The 22,111-nt window shown below is 40.2% G+C and overlaps 2 protein-coding genes across 10 annotated transcripts in view; one reads left to right on the top strand and one right to left on the bottom strand.

The window, feature by feature from the left end:
- VPS36 (vacuolar protein sorting 36 homolog) overlaps positions 1-11,778 on the bottom strand; it is a 26,763-nt gene extending 14,985 nt beyond the window's left edge. For 3 of the 4 annotated variants that reach the window (XR_010356244.1, XM_064408890.1, XM_064408891.1), the window contains exons 1-6: positions 11,461-11,778; positions 9,630-9,698; positions 6,232-6,302; positions 5,086-5,200; positions 3,591-3,680; positions 2,217-2,303 (exon numbers count right to left, since the gene is read on the bottom strand). Coding sequence is in view for 3 of the 4 variants with exons in the window: in XM_064408890.1 (XP_064264960.1) it covers positions 2,217-2,303; positions 3,591-3,680; positions 5,086-5,200; positions 6,232-6,302; positions 9,630-9,698; positions 11,461-11,778 (750 nt within the window). In the remaining variant the exon portion in view is untranslated. Of the gene's footprint in view, positions 1-2,216; positions 2,304-3,590; positions 3,681-5,085; positions 5,201-6,231; positions 6,303-9,629; positions 9,699-10,201; positions 10,323-11,460 lie in introns of those variants that run through there. The other variant, XM_064408892.1, reaches the window with a different exon arrangement.
- On the top strand, positions 11,704-22,111 carry CKAP2 (cytoskeleton associated protein 2). 6 transcript variants are annotated; one of them, XM_064408880.1, is made up of 9 exons: positions 11,704-11,837; positions 13,393-13,480; positions 14,271-14,346; positions 16,046-16,860; positions 17,856-18,021; positions 18,528-18,695; positions 19,199-19,271; positions 19,953-20,343; positions 21,199-22,111. In XM_064408880.1, the coding sequence occupies exons 1-9, from the start codon at positions 11,777-11,779 to the stop codon at positions 21,434-21,436; spliced, it is 2,076 nt and encodes a 691-aa protein (XP_064264950.1). In that variant the 5' UTR covers positions 11,704-11,776; the 3' UTR covers positions 21,437-22,111. The 6 variants fall into 6 exon arrangements, with proteins under 6 accessions (XP_064264950.1, XP_064264949.1, XP_064264954.1 ...); XM_064408879.1 differs by having other exon boundaries at positions 14,268-14,346; XM_064408884.1 differs by lacking the exon at positions 21,199-22,111 and adding an exon at positions 20,842-20,969 and having other exon boundaries at positions 14,268-14,346.

Here is a 22,111-nt window from a genome sequence, read left to right as displayed (position 1 = left end):
ATGTGTGGCAACATCTCTTCATTTAAGTACCCCAATAAAATGCTATGGTCTCAAATACAACAACTCTACAACCATTCACAAAGAGTTTTTAGGCTTAAATAAATTAAACTTTAAAAACAGCTGAAAGTATACTGAAATTCCAAACTTTTAGTAATGATAAACTAGCATTAAAAAAAAGTTTAAAAAAGAGAGCTAGCAACTCCATTAATGCAACTACATTAAAAAGCAACTTTTTTGTCTCCCGCCCTCATCAACACACATTCATTCAGCCTCTTCACTAGTCTCAAATACATGACAACATGTCCAGACAATCAACCTTTTCAAACAATCTTTTTTTGAACAACTGGTATGAAAAAAATTCCTGAACCTTTTCATCTCAAGTTTGCCTGACAGCAGCACCAAAGCCCTCCAGCCACAAGTAAAGAAGGTTCAGTTACACTGCCAAATGGCCAGAGAGATATCTTGCCTACAGCTTCTAGTCACTGCCCCTACGTCATTTTTGCCTTACTCCTACTAATCCCCCACTAGAAAGACACACTTTAGCAGTGTTTTGGAAGGAAGATCCCACTGTTCCCATATACATTTACGCAGAAGCTTATTGGTCAGAGATTCAAGGTGCAAAGAACAAAAGGAGATGCCTCTAGAAAGAGACAGGGTTTGCTTTACACCTCCTGATAGTGCCAGTGCTTCTCCACTGACTGGACAAGTTTAGTCCCCTAATACTTGGTACCTAAATTAGATATCCAAAATTAGGTGGTCCGCAGGGAGAAAAGAAAATATGCCACTGTATAACAATAATTTACCACTAAGAAAACAAAAGATTCTATTTGGAATACTTATTACTGCCTAATCTGCCAAACTGAGTAACTTACAATAGATTTCCCAATCTCTAGTGTAAATCAAAGTCCTGCTACTCTACTTGTATATGATATCAACAATAAGTTTTCTGACAGGGCTTTTCCCAGCTTATTTCTAATCTCTATACCTGCATGAAAACAACATTCATCAAAAGAACCCCTGATTTAGCTAAATAAACAGTATGCTGTGTCTAACTCCTCCTCTGCCTGACTCACCCAGGGCAGGCCTGGAAACAAAGGGGAATGTGCACACACCTAACAGGAACTTCCTCAGATAAACAAAAGGCTAAAGAACTGGATTCTTATCAGCACTGAACAGCACATGCAGGAAGCCTTTTCCTGGAAGCCAGGGCACCATTTTTTAAATTAAGTCATTTATAACATTTAAAGCTGGAGGAAGGCAGGATTTTACAAGTCATGGTTTTCCTCTACTCATACAACATGTATAAATGGATTTCTTTTACTCTCTGCAAAGCTACTAAAGGAAAAAATATGCAGACAATGCCTTTTGAACGATATACCCACGCATGTAACCACAATACCTTTTGAACTACACTCAAAACTTCATTCAGTACATTCCTCACAGACAGAAACCAAGAAAGTTTAATGCTCCCAGTATCTGAAACAGCACGTGGCCTGCAAAGGCACTTTAATTTTCATAAGTATTAGAGTAGGGAACGCCTTTTTCTTGTGGCACACTGAAACCCATAAAGCTTTGCCACAAGAACAAATCTGCTGCATGTAGTTTATGAGTACTTTTGTAACAATCTCTACTACCAAGACAAACTCAGACTATTTTTGAGGGTATTGCTCCTTAGGTATATAGGAAGAAATTAAATGCCTCCACTGTCCATCAGTATTGATATCTGGAATTCAACTACTGTGCTAGTTCTATGGAAAAGAATGGTCTCCATCTAGGCCAGGTGTTTTGGAAAATACTTGTAATATCTCGTCAATGCCTGGACTGCAAACCATTTTACTGTAATTATAAGCCTAAATGTAACATTTAAAAACTTGACTATAAGAAGAAAATCTAGCTTCATCACAGTCATATGCACACACTTGGATCAGCATATCTGCTTAATATCTATTCAATTTTTAATTGAAACCAAAAGTAGTTTAGTAAATACACACTGTTAGTTTCAAAGAACAATCTTCTTGAAAGGAATTGTTTAAATGAAGTACCTTTACATGTACTGGTAAGCAAGTTAAATGAAATAAATAACTGCACACTATACACTCTTAATTCAGACTTCTCAACAAAAACAGTAAATAGTCTCAGCTGTCCCTAAAAGAAAGTGTGAATGAATGTAAATTGTTCAGACAGATGGCTGACCTTGAAACTTCAAAAGTACCTACCTCGGAAATGTTTTTATCAGTCTCTTTTCTTTTTTCTTCTAATTTCCTTTCAATACCTACAATTCCTACAGCTCTTATTCTTCCTGCCTAGAAAAAAAAATAAAACAAGGAAAGAATCAAAATAGGAAATGCTAAGTTTTTCATTTGCCTCACTGTGAAAATTAGAGGACTGGAAATATTCCCCCAAACAGCAGATATCATTCATATAATATTTCATACATTTCTTCACAGTAATTTTCAAACCATTGTTAAAAAATAAGAAATGTGAACCGTGTGTGAATTTGCTGTACTAGACAAGTAATGCTATTGATAGTATATTTGAAGCTATTAATATGGCTTAATATCCAGACTAAGTATTCCAGCTCATCTCAATTCTAGCCTCTCAAGTCCATGTGAACATCCATACTAGAGCCTGAAAATGCCTGAGTGTATTACTTCAAGAAATCCAGCCTGAAGAAACAGAAACATAGAAACACAATGCTAAGTACAGTCTAATTTACCTTCCTCAGAGGTATTAGAATGTGGGTGATTGTGAATCTTTACCAGATGCCAAATGTGCTCTAGAAAGGTTGGTACCTCAGTGGCAGCAGTGCCAGGCCTCTCATCTCTGACTGCAAAGTTTAGCACTGGCGTTAAACAGTTGCCATGACTTAAGTAGAGGTAAGGCATTTTGATTAGATTCTTCATGTATTACTCCAAATGCAGCTGTCCATATAGGCACTACATTTACCACAGGGAACTACATGATTTCATATTGAACAATCTTTAATCATCCTATTGTACTCATACAATACTATATATTCATATATTCAGCACATTAATATATAGAAATAACAGCTACATGTTTATCAGACTTAGTAACTTAGAAGTATGTAGGCAGATAAAAGTTATCTAACATATGACATTCCCCTAACAACTGTCCTTTTAGAACACACATTTAAATCAAACTTATATCTGTTTCAAAGAGTTATATAAAAGTCATATGTTATATATGACTTTATATATTTGACTTCCAGCCACAAAAATTAAACCAGGAATCACATAAAGACAAAAAATTTTCCATCATCATTGGACCTCACGTGCTGAATAAAAGTATACACAAATAAATATTGTATTTGCACAATTGTGTGTGTCTTAATTAAAGCAAACAAAAAAAAGGATCCCATTATCTAAGCATACTCAAGAAAGAGAGGCAACCATGTTCTATCTAGGTGAAAAATGCGAAGGAAAAGCTAACTTATGCCAGTGAAAAAACAGGCACACTAAAGCTGAATTCCTGCCCATGGTGTTGGTTAGAGTCACATGCTGGATGTGGTATATGGGGGTGGCAGTAAGAGATTACACACAGATCCTGCTCAGAGGCTCTGCACATACCTGTGAATCCTTGTTAACTTGCATGGCCTGACCAGTGGGCAAGCTCTCCCATCTCCTGTGTGTGATTTCTTCTGATAATCGTCTGTAGAACTGCCAACATTAAACAGTGACAACAGACATGTCATTAACTGTGCAGAGTACCTCTGTGTATTTTTAGCATCTTGGTGATGACAAAAACTTCACAACGTATGGAGACAAAACACGAGAACGCCTACACAACTCATTATATGGTAATTCTTAATGTCCAGTCTTCAAAAGCATTCACATTAGAAGAGAAGCCATGTAGTCACTAAGTACTTCTGATGTAAAGTATTTCTTCAGATATTCAAAATGTCCCAAACCATGTTAATTAAATGTTGAGGTATACTCAAGGCATGTTTTTAAAGGAAGGAATGGTGAGCAACCTAATTGCTATTGATCTGCTAATTCAACAATAGAAAACAACCACAGAGATCAATTACACCCATTTGTTTATTGCTAATACCAGAAGGTGGCATTAGTTAACACTGTGTCCCACTGACCAATATCCAGAAAGAAAATCCATTCCACCCTTTTCATTGTTCAGGTTCACAGAAAAGCATTCTGAAGTCATAAAGAAAGGCTGGAGTTTAATTGATGTGCTAGGCAACCAGTAAGCAGAGTAAGTTTGATTTTCAGATACAACATTAAAATAAATATGATTATGACTGTGAAAAACACACATTTATACTATGCATAAACCCACAATCATCATAACCTGAAAACTGCTCACAAAGAAATGAAAGTGAGTCTGATCAAGCACATGCATTTTCAAGACATTTCTAACTAATCTGAGCTGCAAATCTTATTTTCTGCAGTGAACAGGTACCGCTTTTTCCACAGTACCAAGTTAAAGTTCTCAGACTTGTCAAATGTGGATCTTCCAATGTGAAATGTCTTTACAGACTGCAATTTCTTAGGTTTTTAGGATGAGCTTTCTTCTAAGAATATATTACATTTTTCTTAGAATGCTCAAAGCCTTTGAGATTTGGTGTAGGTTAAAAAAAATTATACAGTGTAAAATGAACACAATTTCTGAGGCAACAAAAGGCATTCAGCAATAAAATTAGAGAAATAATTAGGAATAAGTTGTATGATTTCTGTTCAATAGAGGGTCAGGTACAAAGAAATGTCTTTTACTGTTAAACATTTAACAGATTTCAGAGATGTCATTTTGGAAAATCCCGTGTTCAATTTAGTAGAGTAGCAAAGGAAGTATAAGATTATACCAAACACCCTAAAATAAGAACTAGCCTAGCAATGCCTCTTGACATTTTTGGGACTCTATTTGCAGTATTCATTGAAAGTATAGAACATGGGAGGCTCATAGTGTTTGTCTCCCAAAAGGATGTATTGAAAAAGCTCCACCTCAAAAGTAAACATGGAAAGATCATGGAAAATTATCACTAACACAGCAAGAGGAGAAAAGCATGTCCAAAAACCTGATTGTGCCTGGCATCCATGGCACAAGACTTACCTCAATCTGCCCATGTTCTTTGAAAGAAAGCTTGACGTAGGAATATTTGCTGCTTTGGAATGGACCAGGCTCTTTGTTTGAAGAAGCAGGATGAAGATGAACTACTATTTTGGCACTATGGAAAAGGTAAAGGAAAAAGGAAGAGATTTCTGTAATATTTAAATAAATTATTTCTACATCAAAGTTAACCATTTCATCAAAATCTCTGTTAACTATCTCACATAAGAGCTAAAGATCATCAAAGAATGCTTTATATTTATGCATCAACATTAAAAATATTTTGATGAAGTAGATCTTGCATAAAAACTACAACAGCCTCTAAAGCACAAACATCTTACAAATTTAAAATGTACCTGCCATCAATTCTTTAGAAATGAACAAATTTTAAAAATTCAAGCAATAATTTTCAAAAACCTTTTAGTTAGGATAAAAAAAAATTGCCAAGTTGTCATTTAATTTAGCATTAGTTATTGCAGGTCAAAAGCTAAAATACACTGCCTTTGACACAGGAAAACAAAAGGTCTCAATGTTACGTGTAACCTGTCCCACTTCTACATGTCACTTGTGAACACTGTGTGTGAACTTATCCAAAACCAACATTCAAAGTCAACATGCATGAAAATAACAGTCTAAAAGGACACCTACTACCAAAACAAACCTTGGGAGACCATGATTTTAGGAAAATTAACAGACTGCTATCACAACATGACAGCAAGTCCTCCATTCCCATCTCATTCTACTGATATTCTTTGCTTACTTCTCCAGCATCAGTGAACGAACTGATTTCTTCTGCATACCTCCACCATATTACCTTGCCAATCTGACTGTAGGCTGCAAGCAGATGTTAATTGTGTATATATTTCTCCAGCCAAAATGTTTTCTCTCTTTAGAAACTTAAAATCAGAGAATTGTTTATGTCAGAAAAGACCTCTAAAATCATCAGTAGCAATTACAAGACAGTTAGTTAACAAATCACATCAGACATGACTGTCTTACACATTTGACCTCAATGGTCTTTGTGACTGTCAGTATGGGAACTTAAGATTGCAAAAGGAACATACCATGAATTAATCTATAGTACTGGGTACCTCACATAACACGCATGTGAAAGGATCCATCTGAAAAAGACAGTGAGGATGACCATACCTCTTTCCTATCCCAGCTGCTTGCTCTTCAATAAATACAATCTGAGACAGAGGTACAGCAATGCAGCATTCCTGCAACAAATACCACAAACGCAGGTGAATTAAACCATATCCCGTTTATTCGCTCTTAAACCCAAGTGTTCTCTTTCTCCATTTTATAAATAGTATGGATATCTTCAGGTGCTGCCTGAAGCACTTTATGTGAAATGTGATTGGTAACAACAGAAACAATGTATTACAGTGAAATATATGTAGAAAAATAACAAAAAACCCCCTAGTTAATTTAAAAATCTCAACAAACTTAAGTGTCCATGTATCAACTTTAAAAACCTCAAGCTAGATTCACAGAAGGGACTATGAGACTTAACAAATCTTTAGATCTACGGTTAAAATTTAAAGACTAAAATTTCCACACCACTGCATCTTATCTCTCTAGGTGCACAATACTCACGGGGTGTTGACATTTTTACACTGATGTTACTTTGGGAGCTAAAAAAATACCCAAGCCCACCATTCTTTTTAAATGCTGAATATCTAAAATCTATGCTATATTCTGAATGAGATAGGAATCTTTCCATCTATCCTACAGTGAAGGACTTATCCAGCAGTTGATGCATCTCACCACACATTTATTGGACTGTGCTTTAAACAAAACACAGAGCAAGAAACAAGGCTGTATCCATCTGTTGGAAACAAACCTATCCCAGGCTAAACTCCCTCTATATGCATTTGAGACACAGAAGTTGCTATGGGAATGATTCAAAACATCTAATAAGGTGCCTGGTCTTGTTTTGGTGAACATCCTCTGAGGAACATCATCTCCCACACAACACCTCAGTGAGTGATACAGTCACACAGAATGCAGGAAACACAGGTTGCATTCCCTCTCAGAACTTCTTTCTTCCACCTGCCACTGCCTAGCATCAGTTTACAGCAGACACTGTTACAGGGCCCTCTCAATCCCTACTACCAAAACTGTTCTTCTTTCTATGGAGTAGTTAAATACCCATTAGATATGAGAGCAGGGAAGTATACATGCAGGAACTCCAACTAATAAGTAAATCTCTTATTGGGAAAAACCCTGGGTGGTACTTCCTTTGCTAAAAACTCTTAATGAGAGTTAGCTAGGCTCTTCTATGACTCTAGTTTCTAAAGACATTACCAACAGTTAATGTCAGCCACGAAGTTCTGGACACTTTAAAAGACAGGCAATATTATGCTTCTGTTTAAAAGGGTTTTGAAAACAACAAAAAGAGTTCAACAATATATAGTATGTGCACTGTCAAAGTGACTGATTTGTTTATTTCCTAGACAGAAAGTTATTAACTTATTTTAAGTACAAGGACTTAGAATCACCCCTTCCTGATGAGAGAAGCTGGAGGAAGGGATACAAAACCAGAAATATGTTAAATATGCTGTGTGTTTATTTGAATTTTGTCTTCTAATGCCTCATGCTCACATTATGCATGATTTTGTAATTTAAAAATTTGTACAAATCTAACTATGTAACAAACTACAGAATTCCTTTTTTTTGTTTTTTAAACACTGTTTAACTGCAGATGACATGTAAAAACAGCAGCTATAGGACCCAGCCATCTGTTTCTGTAAGATATGTTAACCTAATGACATGTGCCCCATTAATTATTACACATTGCTGACACAATAAGGGAGTCTCTCTACAAATGTTTTCTAGGTGAGCTAGCTAAGGTTTCTAAGTCTGATGTTAAACCACAGCTGAGCTTAGACAACAGCTTACCAAGACAACAAAAGGGCACCATGCTCCCCATGTTTCAGTACTGAGAGCTTGAAAATGAATCAGCTTTATTTACCCCACTAACAAAGTTAATTATATCTCCCAGTCAGAACTGGGTAATTTTTGCCCATCTCTGGGCCACATTTCTGCTCCTTCTGTTAATCAAGCCTGAACTTTTCAGAATCTTTGTTGAGTTAAATTAGTTAAAATAAAATTATTTTTCTTCTGGTTCAAGGTTTTCCTCTGCTGACCTTGGAAGAGTACAATAAATCATATGGCCTAGGAGCAGATGAAGAAATCGGGGAAAAGAGACAAATGTAATCTTTTTGTTGGAAAGGAGAGCATGGCGATGCTGATGAAGAAATATAAAGAGTTTAACAGAGAGTTTAGCACATTATCTCATGTGATAATGGAATGACTGTGCAAAAAAACCCCATGTTAATTTATACAGAGCAGCTCATGGTCTGGACAATCAAGCCCTAACTTGTGTAACAGTAACCCTACCATGGGTAACAGCTCTTTAAACATTTTGAAAAAATGTGTATTAAAAATAGGTCTACAGTTCCTGCAAACAATCCCTAAAGAAAAAATCTTACTACTCTGTCAAATTAAGAACATCCTTGGTGATACTGCCTTCAGAGTGCTCCTAGTAGCTCTCTGCTTTGAAGCAAGGATGTGATATTTGCTAGGGATCAGCCTTTGAATGTGAGAGGTGCTTCAGCTGCCCTTGCACAAAAGCCCAGTGGAATACAACTTGCTTTTGAAAAGTTGTCATCTAAATTGTGCTCTGTCTAAACTTTGACTTCCAGGGTTAAAATTACCAATTACTGTGTCCAAAACAAGCATAATCCAGCCTGGTTTGAGGAAGACTTGTCCTTCAATTGCATCTGTGGAGTGGTGCCCATTGTCACAGTCTATGCTTAGAGTTTTATGTGCTTGTGGTCTCTTTCTCCCACTTCCAGCCTGCATTCCCAGGCTGTGGTTGATGACACAAAGCATCCAGCAGCTTTACTGCAGTTACCACACTGTAGTTCTGGCAGTGCCACTTAACCTGTGACCAGCTGTCCACAGCAGTACAATAAAAGTTCTGGCTGATTGAAGGGATGGTTCACAGCAGGAACAGGGAGCTGGGAGGGCAAGATGTGTGCAAAACAATACCACCACCAAACACATCCTATTATCAAATCATAGTCTGGGACTATATGGTGGGAGCACAATATATGGTGGGGCTTCAACTTGGACTCGAAACCAACAAGAAAGAAAAGTCTTTCCTAGACAAAGAGTACTTCATATCATGATTTGCCTGACACACTCAACTTCAGTTTAGAAATCAATGATTTTTAGTGCATGACACCAGGCTCTTTTCTCATTTATTTCTGTGCAGTAGGAAAGAAAAATTTATAGGATACATTCCTATTCCTTCTCATGTCTGCATGATTATTCTATTAAAGTAGGACTGGGTGAAAGAACACTACATAATCTTCTTTCTGCTGAGAGCCAAAAACTGGACTATAATTCTAAAACAAAACACACACAAAGGCAGGAATAATTCCCTCTCTGTGTGCAGGCTTTTCATTGCAAGCTACTTGCTGTTTACTATGAAATTTACAACTGAATTACATACAGGAGCCAATGGTGGGACTTACATGATTCTTCTGATCCCTCCAGATCAGTCTGTGTGTGCTTAGCAGTAAAACTCCACTATCGAATTTTACCTGGGCAGGAAAAATAAAACAGATCAACAACACATTGAACCAGTAAGATATATAAATACTGGTCTTGGAAACATTACACCTTACCACAACAGAGCAATCAGATTTAACAAGCCAGTATTTTGAGAACACTCCCTTTTTTCCAGAAAACAAAATACATAAAGTTTAGGAAACAATAGAGAAAAATAGTATAAAAGGATTAGTTGGATAAACACAAACTTCCTTTTTCAAGTGCATAAACTTTCCCCTGGAAATCCTGAGGGATCCTCCCTCCATATACTCTGCAGGATATACTGAAGTTCTTAAATGCATTTTAAACAGGCCTATTGGCTTGGAAACATTCACAATATGCTGACAAAGAAGACAGAAGTTATGCAAAAAAGCAAAGCAACCTAATAAAAAGATGCTGCACACAGTCTGAAATCCTCCATCCTATCACAAAGGAGTATTGTTTCTATCTGTGCTGTTGTTGAAAAGCGCTTTACTTATCAGACAGCAAACAGTACCTGGAAAATCTGCATTAGCAAATTGCTTCCTACTTGTAAAATCAGAAGCACGTGTTCACAGCTTTTTGTGATGGCATACAATTACCACGGTGTAGAAAAATGGAGAGATCAGGAGTCAGTCCTGCAGTGAAGTGAAGCAATAAGCAGGATGGCTCAGAAGAGAGGAGAGGGTATGTCAGCACCCAGGCCGGCTCAGGTGTGAGTTGTGCATCATGCCCGGTTCCACACCAGAGCCAGGCTCAGCCCCGCACAGGAGCGACAGCCCGAGCAGAGCAACACTGCCCACACACACCCTGTGGGGCCCGACCCTCACCCCGTGCCACACACACTGTCCAAGGCCTTTCTCACAGAATCAATTAAGTTGGAAAAGTCCTCTGAGATCATCGGGTCCAACCTACGATCCAAAATCTCTAGGCCAACCAGACCGTGGCCTTGAGCACCATGTCCACTCTTTCCTTAAACAGCTCCAGGGATGGTGTCTCCACCACCTCCCAGGGCAGTCCATTCCAATGTCTAATAACTATTTCTGTCAAGAAATTCTTCCTAATGGCCCCTGGGACAGCTTAAGGCTGCTTCCTCTTTTCCCATCACCTGTTGCCTGGGAAAAGAGACCGACCCGGACCTGGCTCCACCCTTCTTTCAGGCAGCTGCAGAGAGCAACAAAGTCCCCCCAGAGCCTGCTCTTCTCCAGGCGAAACAATCCCAGCCCCTTCAGCTGATCTTCCTACGAGCTGTGCTCCAGACCCTTCCCCAGCTCCGCTGCCCTGCCCTGGATCCGCTCCAGCCCCTCGATGTCTGTCTGTCCTGAGCGAAGGGGCCCGGAACTGAGCACAGGATTCGGGGCGCGGCCTCACCAGGGCTGAGTACAAGGGGACAATCCTTGCACAATCCTTACCACACTACTGCTGATACCGGCCAGGATGCCATTGGCCTTCTGGGCTACCTGGGCACACCGCTGGCTCACGTTCAGCTGCTGTCGACCAGCAGAGCCCCTCAAAGCCTGCAGCTCCGCCCTGATCTCCCCACAGAGACAAACCCTGCCGGACCCTGGCGCAGAATGCGCTCCCACACCCCCGATCGATGCTCCGCCTGCAGCCCAAGCCCCTCACACCCTTTGTGTCGCGTCCCTCGCCCAACACCGCCCGCACCCACAGCCCTGCCAGCCCCTTTCCTGGGGCCCACCGCCGCGTCCTTTACCCTCCTCCCCCGCCCCGGCCGCGCCGCCAGGCCCCGCGCGGAGCGGCTCCACCTCCAATCACCTTCTCCTCCCCATCGCTGAGGCGCACGCCGCGCTGCTGGATCACCAGCGTCTCTCCCAGCTCCAGCAGCCCGGTGGTCCACGAGAACCTGTCCATGGCCGCCCTTCCCCTCCCGCACCGGGCCGCGGCCGCTGGGCGCGCAGGGCCCGTGCGCGGCTGACCCGCGCCCTCTAGCGGCGGCCCGGGGAGCGCCCGCCATGTTCTCGCCCGGGGAGCGGCGGCAGGGCAGCGCCGCCCGCCATTGGCCAGTTCAAGCCCCGCGGCCGGGCCAATCGGGGCGGCGCCGGGCCATTCAAACGCTCGTTGCGCGGCGGCCATGGCGGCGCGCGCGGCTCCGCAGCTCCCGGCCAGCCGCAGGTCCGAGCCTGCATTCCGCGGTAAGGCCGGGACACCGAGGGGCGCAGCGGCACAGTGGCACCGCGGGGCACCGCCGGGCACCGCCGCTCCCCGCCGCGGGCCGCTCGCTCGCCCGCCTGCCCGCGCGGGGCTGAGCGTTACCGGCCGCCGTTGCAGGCTCGCGCGCGGCAGCGGCGGGTGCAGGGGAGCCGGTGCCGGAGGGGAGCCGGTCGGGCTCTGCCGGTAGTGGGAAGGGAGGGCAGGCGCTCCAGGCGAGGTCGGAGGCCGGGCAGCTCTCGGTGGTAGCGCTCGCTGTTGTGGTCTTGGAGCTCGCGAGTGGGCGCACGGGACTTCTCCCTCCTTTGGCAGGGCTGGGGCCGGTACGGACCCCACCCCATCCTATCCCCGGCACCAGGTAGGGCTCCTGGGCTGGAAGCCTCCCCTCATGGCAAACGGAACGCCTTGACCTTAAGCGCGTCCTCTTGAAAGCAGCAAGTGCGGCGCCGACCTAGCCCCGGCGCTCTTGTGCTTATTTACTTTGTGACCGGTCCGGCTGCCGCAAGCTGAAGCAGGGGAGTCGCTTTGCTGGGGCTTTGCTGTTCGTGTGAGGGGCGCTGGGAGCTGTTTGTGGAGCAGAGGGTCGTGGGAAGCTCTGGGGGGCACGCCGAGCTCGCTGCAGCGGCTCTTGGCAGGGGCACCGCTGCTGTACGAGCTGTGCCAGCTCCTTCAGGAGCAGGGGATGCACACTGCCTTCTGCAGATTTGTCCGGAGAGGGGCAGGGAGCTGGGGAAGGGTGTGGAGCACAAGCCCTGTGAGGAGCGGGTGTTGAGCTTGGAGAGGAGGCTCAGCGGAGACCTCATCACTCTGCAGCTGTCTGAATCGAGGGTGGAGCCAGGTAGGGACCGCCTCGTCTTCCAGGTGACACAGGAAGACAGCCTCGAGCTCTGCCAGGGAAGGATTAGGTTGGACATTAGGAGGGATTCCTTGACAGAAGGGGTGATTAGGCACGGGAATGAACCGTCCGGGGAGAGGGTGGGGTCACCATCCCTGGAGGGACAGTGACAGCTGTTCTTGGGGCCTTTTCAGGATCGCTTCATACTGGTATTAGCACTCCCAGTAATCACAGTCATTTGCACAGATGTCCAAGTGATGGTGGAAGAGAAGCAAATAATTTTACAGATGGTTAGCTAGGTTCATGTGTGTGGTGCTTTTCATGTGTGTTATCCTTGCTACTGCTGCAAATGAAAAGGGTGCTTGCTGAACCAACCATGTGAAATACTGGTTAGGCATGCAGAAGATAACAGCAAGCCTGACTTCATGTTGCAAAATTGTTTCTTTTAGCTTAATACAGCAAACCAGCCAATTTTTTGCAGCTGTGAAGTTACATTCAACCATCTCTTGAATACTGCCTTTCTCAAGAAATGTGAGAATGTGTAAGCCATTGAGATGTGAAAACTAAGGCTTATTTAATCCATAGCATCTATATTTTGTAATGTCTTGATGCTTTTCTAACTGTGTTTCCTTCTTGACTAAGAAAGTTTATCTTAATATTTTAGCTGAAAATGTAACAAGCCTTTCTGTCTTAAAATCTGCTAGAACAAAGACGACAGAAAGTCGAAGAGTATCTATCAAGAAAGAAAACTTTTTCTGGTGCACCTATTCAAGAAAACCAGACATCGATCAGGTAATGCTTCTGTTATGGCTTAGATTCTCTTATGTTCATATTTACTAGTGTTCCTTCATTTTCATCTCAGCTGGCTTCTATAGAGCCTCTGATGCAAAGATACCTCTTGCTAAGTAGAATGTCCATTTTCAATCACATACAGTAGTGCCATGTCTCTTATATAACATATCACAAAGCACCTGAGGAAGAATTTGGATCTGTAACTGTAAACTGAGATGTTCTTCTTCTGAGTTGTCAATACATTTTCATAGTTGCTAGGAGACAATACTGATCTTGGTGGTTTTGCAACTTTCTGGGTAGTCTGATGCCAGCTCTGGTGCCTGACTGATGGTTTTGGAGCCTGTTAGTGTGGTAGGAACTACATGTACTATGTGTCCTTGTTCAGACTTGTCTCAGATGGCCTGGGCTCTCATGACTGCAGCAGCTGAACTTCAGCTTCTTGTGCTACTCCCCCTTTCCTCTCAACTGCAGCATTTAGAAACTTGACCTTCTGTAGCAGATGCATCAGACCAGACAAATTGATGCTCATTCTTAAACATGAAAAATTACACTTTCAATAAGTTCCAATCTGTTAGACAGCTCTTTATGGTGTAAGAAGGATGTTTTCCAGCCTGGATTCTGATCAGTAGTTGCTTAACCATTTGTTTTTGCTGGTGGAATAGAGCAAGCTAAACAGAAATGTTTCAGTATGAGAACATTCTGCAGACTACCAAGTGAAACATGTGAACATCCTCTAAAAATACATTCCATTGTTGTATGATTTAAGATATCTTTTTTTTTTCTTAAGCAGCACCAGAACTAGGAGAGCAACTACCAGTAAACTGCAAGATAAGTTACAGCTCTCAACATCTCCCAAGCCAGAAATGGTAAGTTTTTGACTGATACTTAAATACTGATGGCACTCTGTTTCTATGGTTACAACATTCCACTTACTTAAATCTATGTTGTATGACTTCCAGAGCATGAGAAGTTTGTAGGTGCAGAGGTGTGGTTTGTTAGAACTTTATTTAGTCACTGCTTATTATATACTTTTTGGAAAGCTGCCATATTACGGTAGGAAACGGATTATATTGTTATTCAGTTTGTGCCCAATGGGAGAGACAGTTAAACAGGATTAAACCATTATTGCTGAAATAATGCTTAAGTTTTATCAATGTTTCTCAAGAATCTCAGAGCAGTTTTTGATACATTTTGAGTCTTTGGGGAAGTTATTTAAAATCTGAGTAAGGTCTTCTGTCACAGTAAAGAAGTTTATTGTTACTTGAAAGAAAGCCAAACCATTAACAAAATGAACTATGTTGAGTATGTATGTTTTTTTCAGTGATGTGCTGGCAAAACTAAGGTAATCAAAAGTAGATGCCAATACCTAATCAGAGTTTAAGGGAATGTGTTCCCTGTATCCCTTCATGTCTCTTTCCTGCAATTAAGATGCAAATGGTTTTGCTGCTTAGAAATAGCAAAATAGATATTCTTCTCCAGACCTGTTCTCAGGGAAAGATTAGTTAAAAATAGACATAAGAGCTGTGTTCATGTTAGGCAGTTTAGAGTTTGAGCTTCAGAAGATTTGAGATATGGAGTTATTTGAGGAGAAAAGCAAAAACTGAATGTTGAGGAGAAATTGCAGAAGTGAGAACAAGTGTTTTTTTAGAAATTTCCGGTAGGGACACATATTTTTTTGGTATAAATATCTTGTATCATTTAAAGTTGAATTAAGCTACATAGTTTCCTGAAATTACAGTCCTCACACTCAAATTCTAGTTATACTGGTTTTGTCAAATTAACTACTAAGTTTCAATGACAGATGAGGAAATGAGTTTTCCTTTCAGGTCAAGGGCATCTTCCTTAAAGTCTGCTCCTGCAGACTTCCATTCACATGTTTTTTTCCTTGCCTTTGGATATTTCACTCTTTCAAAAGCTGCTGCTTGGACAATGCTGACTTAGTTGCTGTAGAGTAACTTTTTTGGAGGAAAAGACTAGATTCCACTTATCCTAAGAGGTTGTGCTGGGAACATATGGCTGATGGTTTCAGTAAAGCTGTGTAAAACTGATGTAACCATCCTCAAGTTGCAGCATCCTACATCTCAATAGTAAGAAAAGGTCTCTTTTGGTGATATCTCCTGGTGTCCTAATTACTGCTATACTCACTTCCTTCTGTGAGTAGACTATTCACACTAAATGGAGGAATGGTGCTGCCATGAAGTCATGAGGTAAACGCAAACAGAGATACTGCTCTTGACTATATACAGTGTAAAGCAAGTTTCTGCTTTATCACTCTTCTAAGGAGGTAATTTGGGCAGTTTGAAGCCAGCAGTTGCTTTAAGAGTTTTTTTCTTACTTCGAAGGCAAAATTTAAGCAATTTTTATTTGATTTTTGATGTGAATTGTGCAGTAATAGTTGACAAATAATCTACTTAATATTTATACATTACTTCTGTAGGCATCTTTAAATTAGCATTTACAGTTAAGCACTTTAGTCCTGTGAATTATTGGAAGCCTCTTTGGAAACAAGTAATATGCAGCATGAACATATGTCTAACATTTCCATGAATTTGCTTTTGATTTCAGGAAAATAAAGAGAATGCTGATAAAGTGTCATGGGAGCAATCAATTGTAAACTCAGAAGCAAATGTTACTCTAAACTCTTCTACAGTCCCACTGACAAGTTACATAGCAGGGACAAACTATAATCTTGAAAATCAAGCTCCACAGAATAAAGTCATTGATATAAAATCTCAGAATGCATCACTTAGCAAGGCCATCTTGGAAATTAAAAGAATTAAAGAGAGGCATTTGACAGCAGAAAAACAAAATGCAAGTGTCATCATACCAAAGAAACCAGCACTTGGCAGATATCGTGGCAAAGTTATCCAATCCAAGATAAATTCTTTCTGGAAAGCAGGAAAAACTGAGGGGGAAAAGAGTTCTTTGCCAGATAAGAAGCCTTTTCCTTCTGCCACCAAACAAGCAGCAAACTCTTTGTCCACAAAAAGCTGTAATACAGTTCCGAAGACCATCAAAGTTGCAAACAACCCTAAGTCTGTAAAATCAAGTGTCCTGCCATTTCAGAGCAAACCATCTGACAAAGCTGCTACTAACTCACAGTCTGGTCTGAAGAAACAGCCACTTGCTGTGGCACCAAAAAAAGTTATAGTCCCAAAAGTGGTTGGTGGAAGGCGACCACAGCCACTGAAGGCCGCCTCTAGCAATCCTGATCGCAAAGTGCGGGGTGTGAAGAAATGCACAGATTTTTGTGAAGATGCACAACCAGAAGCTTTAGCAAGATCAACTTTTGTTGCTCCTGGTACAAAATCAGGACACAATTCTAGAATGGACGAAAACAGAAAATCTATTCTGCCAAAAGAGTCAGCAGAAGAGAGAAGGTAACTAAATTACTGTTGTAGCGTACTCTTGGAAGTTATTCAGGCCTTTTTCCCAAGAATATCTAGTTTGATCTGTGTGTTGCTGTATAGACTCTGAAAAGTAGAGAACTAAGTGTTTGGACTTGATGCCCAAGGACAGCAGACTAAAACTTAAGGCTTAAACTGAGAAATTTGGATTCAATTGCAGGACTGCTCCAGGCTTGAACTTTTCCCACACAGCTGAAAAATAGATGTTGCTGGAGCTTTTTTTTTTTTAGTCTAAGTGTTGTGACAGCCTTAAGGATGACAGATAATCCTGTAAATTAATTTCACGTGCATGTCACAGATTTTTAAAAAATTACTGAGGTGGGATGTATATATAGGAGCATCCTTACAGACTCAAGGAGAGAACTTGTCAATTACATTTTTCAGTTTGGTGAGTGCAGCATAGACAATGGGTGGGAATATGATTCACAGTCTAAAAGTTATTTAATATTCCTCATGTAGAGGTCCTTGTAAGTCACATATGCTAAAAATTGATGGTCTAGGGGGGTGGGGTTGACATGAAACATTAAAACTGAATTACACTTCACATCAGTTTGAGTCTATAAATTGTGTGATAAGGTTATTTTGGGGTTCTCCACACTGTGTCTGATATTAGTTTCTAGTTTTCTGGTTTGAAGTGGGATGGGGAGGGTAACACATGAATAAATTAGAAGCATTTTTTTACCTTCTTTTGAAAACAAGAGACTGTAACCTAAGTCTCTTGTTGCAGCTGGAAGGGAAGAGATTAAAGTGCTTTAACCTGGTAGATACCTAAAGCAGACAGTAATGTGTGTAGTTCTGAAATTTCCATGCAGACCTAAAAGGCAGCTTTATCCCTCTTGGAATTAAAAGAAGATTCAGACTACCTGGAAAGTATATCTTGGCATGACTTACCCTAATTAGTGTCAGTCAATGTAAAAAAAAACTGATAAAACATCTGTCACTTCAGCTAATAATATTCCTAAATGCAGAGCTCGCCTGGATGAATGGAGGGCATCTAGAGGGAAAGTGATGAGACGACCTCCTATACGTGCACTTCTGGGACCCCAGTCTAAAAGTGAAGAACAAGAATTCTCTGCTGCTGATGCAGAAAAGGTCAACAAGACTCTGAGTGAATGCCTGCATTTAACAGAACAGGTACTTGGACCCCTGCCTACTGAGTTCTGGTCATATAGGTCCTGACAAAGTGAAAATCCTCTGGGCGTGTTAGACCCACATGAGTCAAATACATGAGACTAATTGTTCCCCAAGTTAAGCAATATCATAGCTTTTGCCAACAGCTGAAGAAATTAACTTTTATGAACTCACTGAGCTACTAAATAAGTATAGGCAATAATGGTAATAATCGCAATTGAGCTATAATGTAATAAGAGTAGATAGAAGGAATTAAGTTTCTGCAAATGCAACCTTGTTTTAAGTTCTTTACTTCTGAAAAAGTATATTTCAAGAAGTTCTGAAGATGCCTGTACATCTTACTACCCCCTCTACTTAAAACACTGTATATATAAATCTAATTTTGAGGAATAGGTGAGTAACAATTCTGCCAAAGGAAAAATCCCTTGCTTTCTAGTTCAAAAGCAGCAAAAGTACAGCACCTCAATGTATCAAATGCATTTAAATCTCTACTTTTGTGTTGACTTTAGGGACATCACAGTGATGAAGCACGTGCCATGTTGGAAGATCTGATACACAGTATTCCTGGGGTTAAAAAGCTTGCAAAATATTGGATCTGCTGTATGCGTCTTGAACAAACGGGCCATCTTGGAAAGCTTATTGCTGTCTATGAGGAGGCCATTTTGGCAGGAGCAATGGTGAGCAACTTTTCTTAAAATTTGAGATTAACAATTAGAAAGCAATGAAAGTATGGCCTGTGAAATACAACTGCTTCTGATTTTATTAAACACCTTTATAGTAGGAGAAGAGCCATATGACCTACCTGACCATAAAAATAATGGATTTGGTTTGTCTGTAGCCACTGTAGGTACTAATTTGAAGAAGAAAGGTTTAGGATCATCAAATTACCATAGGACCACTAGAAACCCAAAATAGAACTTAATTTTACACCTACTTAATTTCTGTACTTTAATATCAGCAAGATTTCAGGGCATCAAATACATCTCTAAAACATCAAATACTGAAAATACAGGATTCATTGTGTTCTGATTGAACTCTGAACAGTATTAAAGAAAGGGTTTGTAATATGAAAATAATGTGGCCTGCTTCACTTTCCCTGTAACTATTATACCAATCAAATAAGCTGAGATGATAATTCATTTTGGAATTGTTTTTCTAAAACAGTGCAACTTTTTTGCAGCCCAGAGAGGAATTGCGACACACACTAGTAGAGACCATCAAAAATACTGAAGGTCTTTTTAACTCTGACAATGGTAAGTCTGAGTACTGTGTTCTAGTTATATGTCTGACTTGACAGCCAACACAAGGTGTTTAAACTCTTTGTACTAATATTAAATTTTAATTCATGCCAAATTTTCCATGACCATTTTATACTCAGTTATCTTTGAAAACAATCTTTGCTAAACAAATCCCTTTCAACAGTTAAAATGATGGGAGATGCTCTTGTATTCAGACTTGTTCATTAAACTTTATAAAAGCTGTGTCGTCCAGCTATTTCAGCCTGATAATCAAAGAGTAAATAAAAATACTCTTGTGAGACTCCTTCACTACCAGAAGCCTGGTTGTGTTATGGCATAGTGTCAATTAAAGGTTGTAAATATTCTAATTTTGGAAGTAAAGTAGCCATAAATATTTCCTTTCATTATAACATAACCTGAGAAGTATCTGAACTCAGAAACTGGCTGAAATACTTCAGAGCTGCTGCACTTGAAGAGAATGACTTCTCAGGATGTGTACTTAGCCTGAGCTTTCAGGTTGCAGGTTTGTAAAGGTGGCTAAAATTATCAGCAACTTAAATTGTTGTGCCTCAGACTCCAATGCATATTTAACTTTTATTCTCATGTAGAACTGTAAGATTTCAGGTATCTCTCTAAGAACATTCTCTTTAGTTGTAACTAATTGCAGGTGTACTCCCTTCTATGTTGCATTTTTAGGGGGAACAGTGACAGAAGCTCATTTAAGTGAGGTAGTGGAAGTCAGCAAGGAACCAAATTCATCTGTAGAGCCAGTTCACGAACCCTTCAAAGATCTCTGCCAAGATGATGACCAAAAAGAAGAGAATGATAATAAGAAGGCAGAGACAAGCAGTGAAGTTATCAAAAAAGAAGAAATTGATTTAGACTTAAAACCAAGAGGAGAGATCTTGCCAAAAAAGAATAAAAAGCAGAGGGCTAAAGAACGGGCAAAGAAGAAAGGAAAATGTGACAGAGAACAGAAGGAGGATGGGATGAAAAATACAGCCCAAGCAATTAATTCTCCTGAGAAAGAGAATGACACATCTCATTCAATGAGATGCAACCCTCCTACCACACCATATTTGGAAAGGTAAGATTACTTCAGGTAACCATGGAAAGTCTGTAGTATCTGCAGTAACTGTTTGTGTCCTGTTAAAACAGGGAGGCACTGCATTTATGAATACTTAGTTAAAAGCTCTCAAGAACCACATTGTTAGGATTGCTTCCTCTTCCTTCAGAAGGAAGTATTTTTAAGTAAGTTTCTTTATTTACCCAAAGTGTTTTGCTTTCTGAATGATTCACTACAGAAAGACTGTTGTGACAGAGACCTTAATTCCAGATTTAGGATTCCCTTCCACTGCCAACATGTCAGTAGCACTTCTACACGGAGCTAGGTAATGAGAAAGATGTCTCCGTTCCTCCCCTTTTCAAATGTAGATAAGGTTGCATGTCATAACACAGAATTAGTGAACAAGATTGGCCTGTAAAGGTTATTTAATTGTATCTTGAGGCCAAAACCTGGGTAGTAACCTCAGTACAAACCAACTAATGCTTAAATTTTTTTTTTTGCCATAAATTTTTTTCTAAGATGGTAGACTTAAGGAAGTTGTGCTCAGCTTTAACATCTGATGGAGTTGGAGTCCTGGCAGCTGTCCAGTGTCCCTTGCAGCAGGAAGAACAGTTTCCCCTGATGGAATAGGAAAGAATCTTTCTTTGGTAACTCTTTTCAGGAGGTTTTCTGGGTTAAAATATTTTGCCCAAGAAAAGAGTTGTACATTTGGTTTTAACTGAATGAATGGAAAGGGATCTGTTTCCTTTGGCTATGGGAATGGGAAAGAGTTGAGCAGGAATCATGACTTGCTGTTTCTGCTGGTAGCTGCAGAGGTAACTTGTATGATGGCATAACTGTGTTTATGTTTTTGGTTTGTTGTTTTCTTTTCCTAAGTGTGAAGATGCATCCTGAGGCAAATGACTGCAGTGCTAAAGATCTGAAAATCATAACTCCTTTGCGATATTCTCAACGCATTCGGGAGAAGATGTGCAAGCTGCCTGATACTGTTAAAGATCAAGATCCATGTGTCTCTTCACTTGAGCAGCTGGGAGACTTGGATTCAAAAGCTACTGTGTTTATTCACAAACAGAGCAATGGCCTCCAAGAAACAAGTGCTGAAATAGAAGAGTAAAAGTAGTGCTATTGCTACAGGGGGGTTAAAGATTTGATAGGGAGAGTTGAAGAGTATTTGTTTTATGCAGCTTTGAGAAAGGAGCTGTCTAAAATGTTTGTGGACTGCCTGTGTCACTAAAACTTTTAAAGTTTCGGCCTTTTCAAAATTTTATAATCTGTCCAGATTTTTTAATTTAAAATCTGTCCTGGGTTATGTACTAGACTAAGCACTGTTGTCTTTATGTTGACTATATTTCATTAAATTTTCAGTTAAGGACTAGGCATAATGCTTCATGTTAGTAGCTCACGGCAGTATATTGCTAATACCTACTGTTTACTTGTTGCAATTCCTATGAATTCCTTAGAAACATGCAATCCTTTAGTTTAAGAAAACAAAATAATGTAGGTGTTCCAGTAATGCAATGTCTACTCTGACAAGATTTAGCTTTGAAAACTGAAGCCAGCTAATAAGGTGTGTGCTGAATTTAAACTGTTGTATCTAGTTTAAGGGCTGCCTCAACAAACAGAGTTTAATCTCTTTAGTTACTGAGGTTTGTTCATTATCAAGTAATCCTAGATGAGATCTGATACACTACTTACTATGTGACAATTTTTATGTTGGTTTCTATTAGCCTGTATACTTATTAAACTCATCAGTCTGTACTATGGTACACTTATTAAACTCATCACTTTA

The sequence above is a fragment of the Passer domesticus genome, chromosome 2 (assembly GCF_036417665.1).
Source record: "Passer domesticus isolate bPasDom1 chromosome 2, bPasDom1.hap1, whole genome shotgun sequence".
NCBI lineage: Eukaryota > Metazoa > Chordata > Aves > Passeriformes > Passeridae > Passer > Passer domesticus.
Note: the sequence above shows the minus strand (reverse complement) of the source record. Positions and strands in the feature narration are given on the sequence as shown.

Coding starts and splice junctions, on each gene's coding strand:
- CKAP2 (XM_064408879.1), top strand. CDS start 11,777: ATGGCGGCGCGCGCGGCTCCGCAGCTCCCGGCCAGCCGCAGGTCCGAG. Junction 14,347..16,045: donor CATCTCCCAAGCCAGAAATG/GTAAGTTTTTGA, acceptor TTTTGATTTCAG/GAAAATAAAGAGAATGCTGA. Junction 16,861..17,855: donor GAGTCAGCAGAAGAGAGAAG/GTAACTAAATTA, acceptor TCCTAAATGCAG/AGCTCGCCTGGATGAATGGA.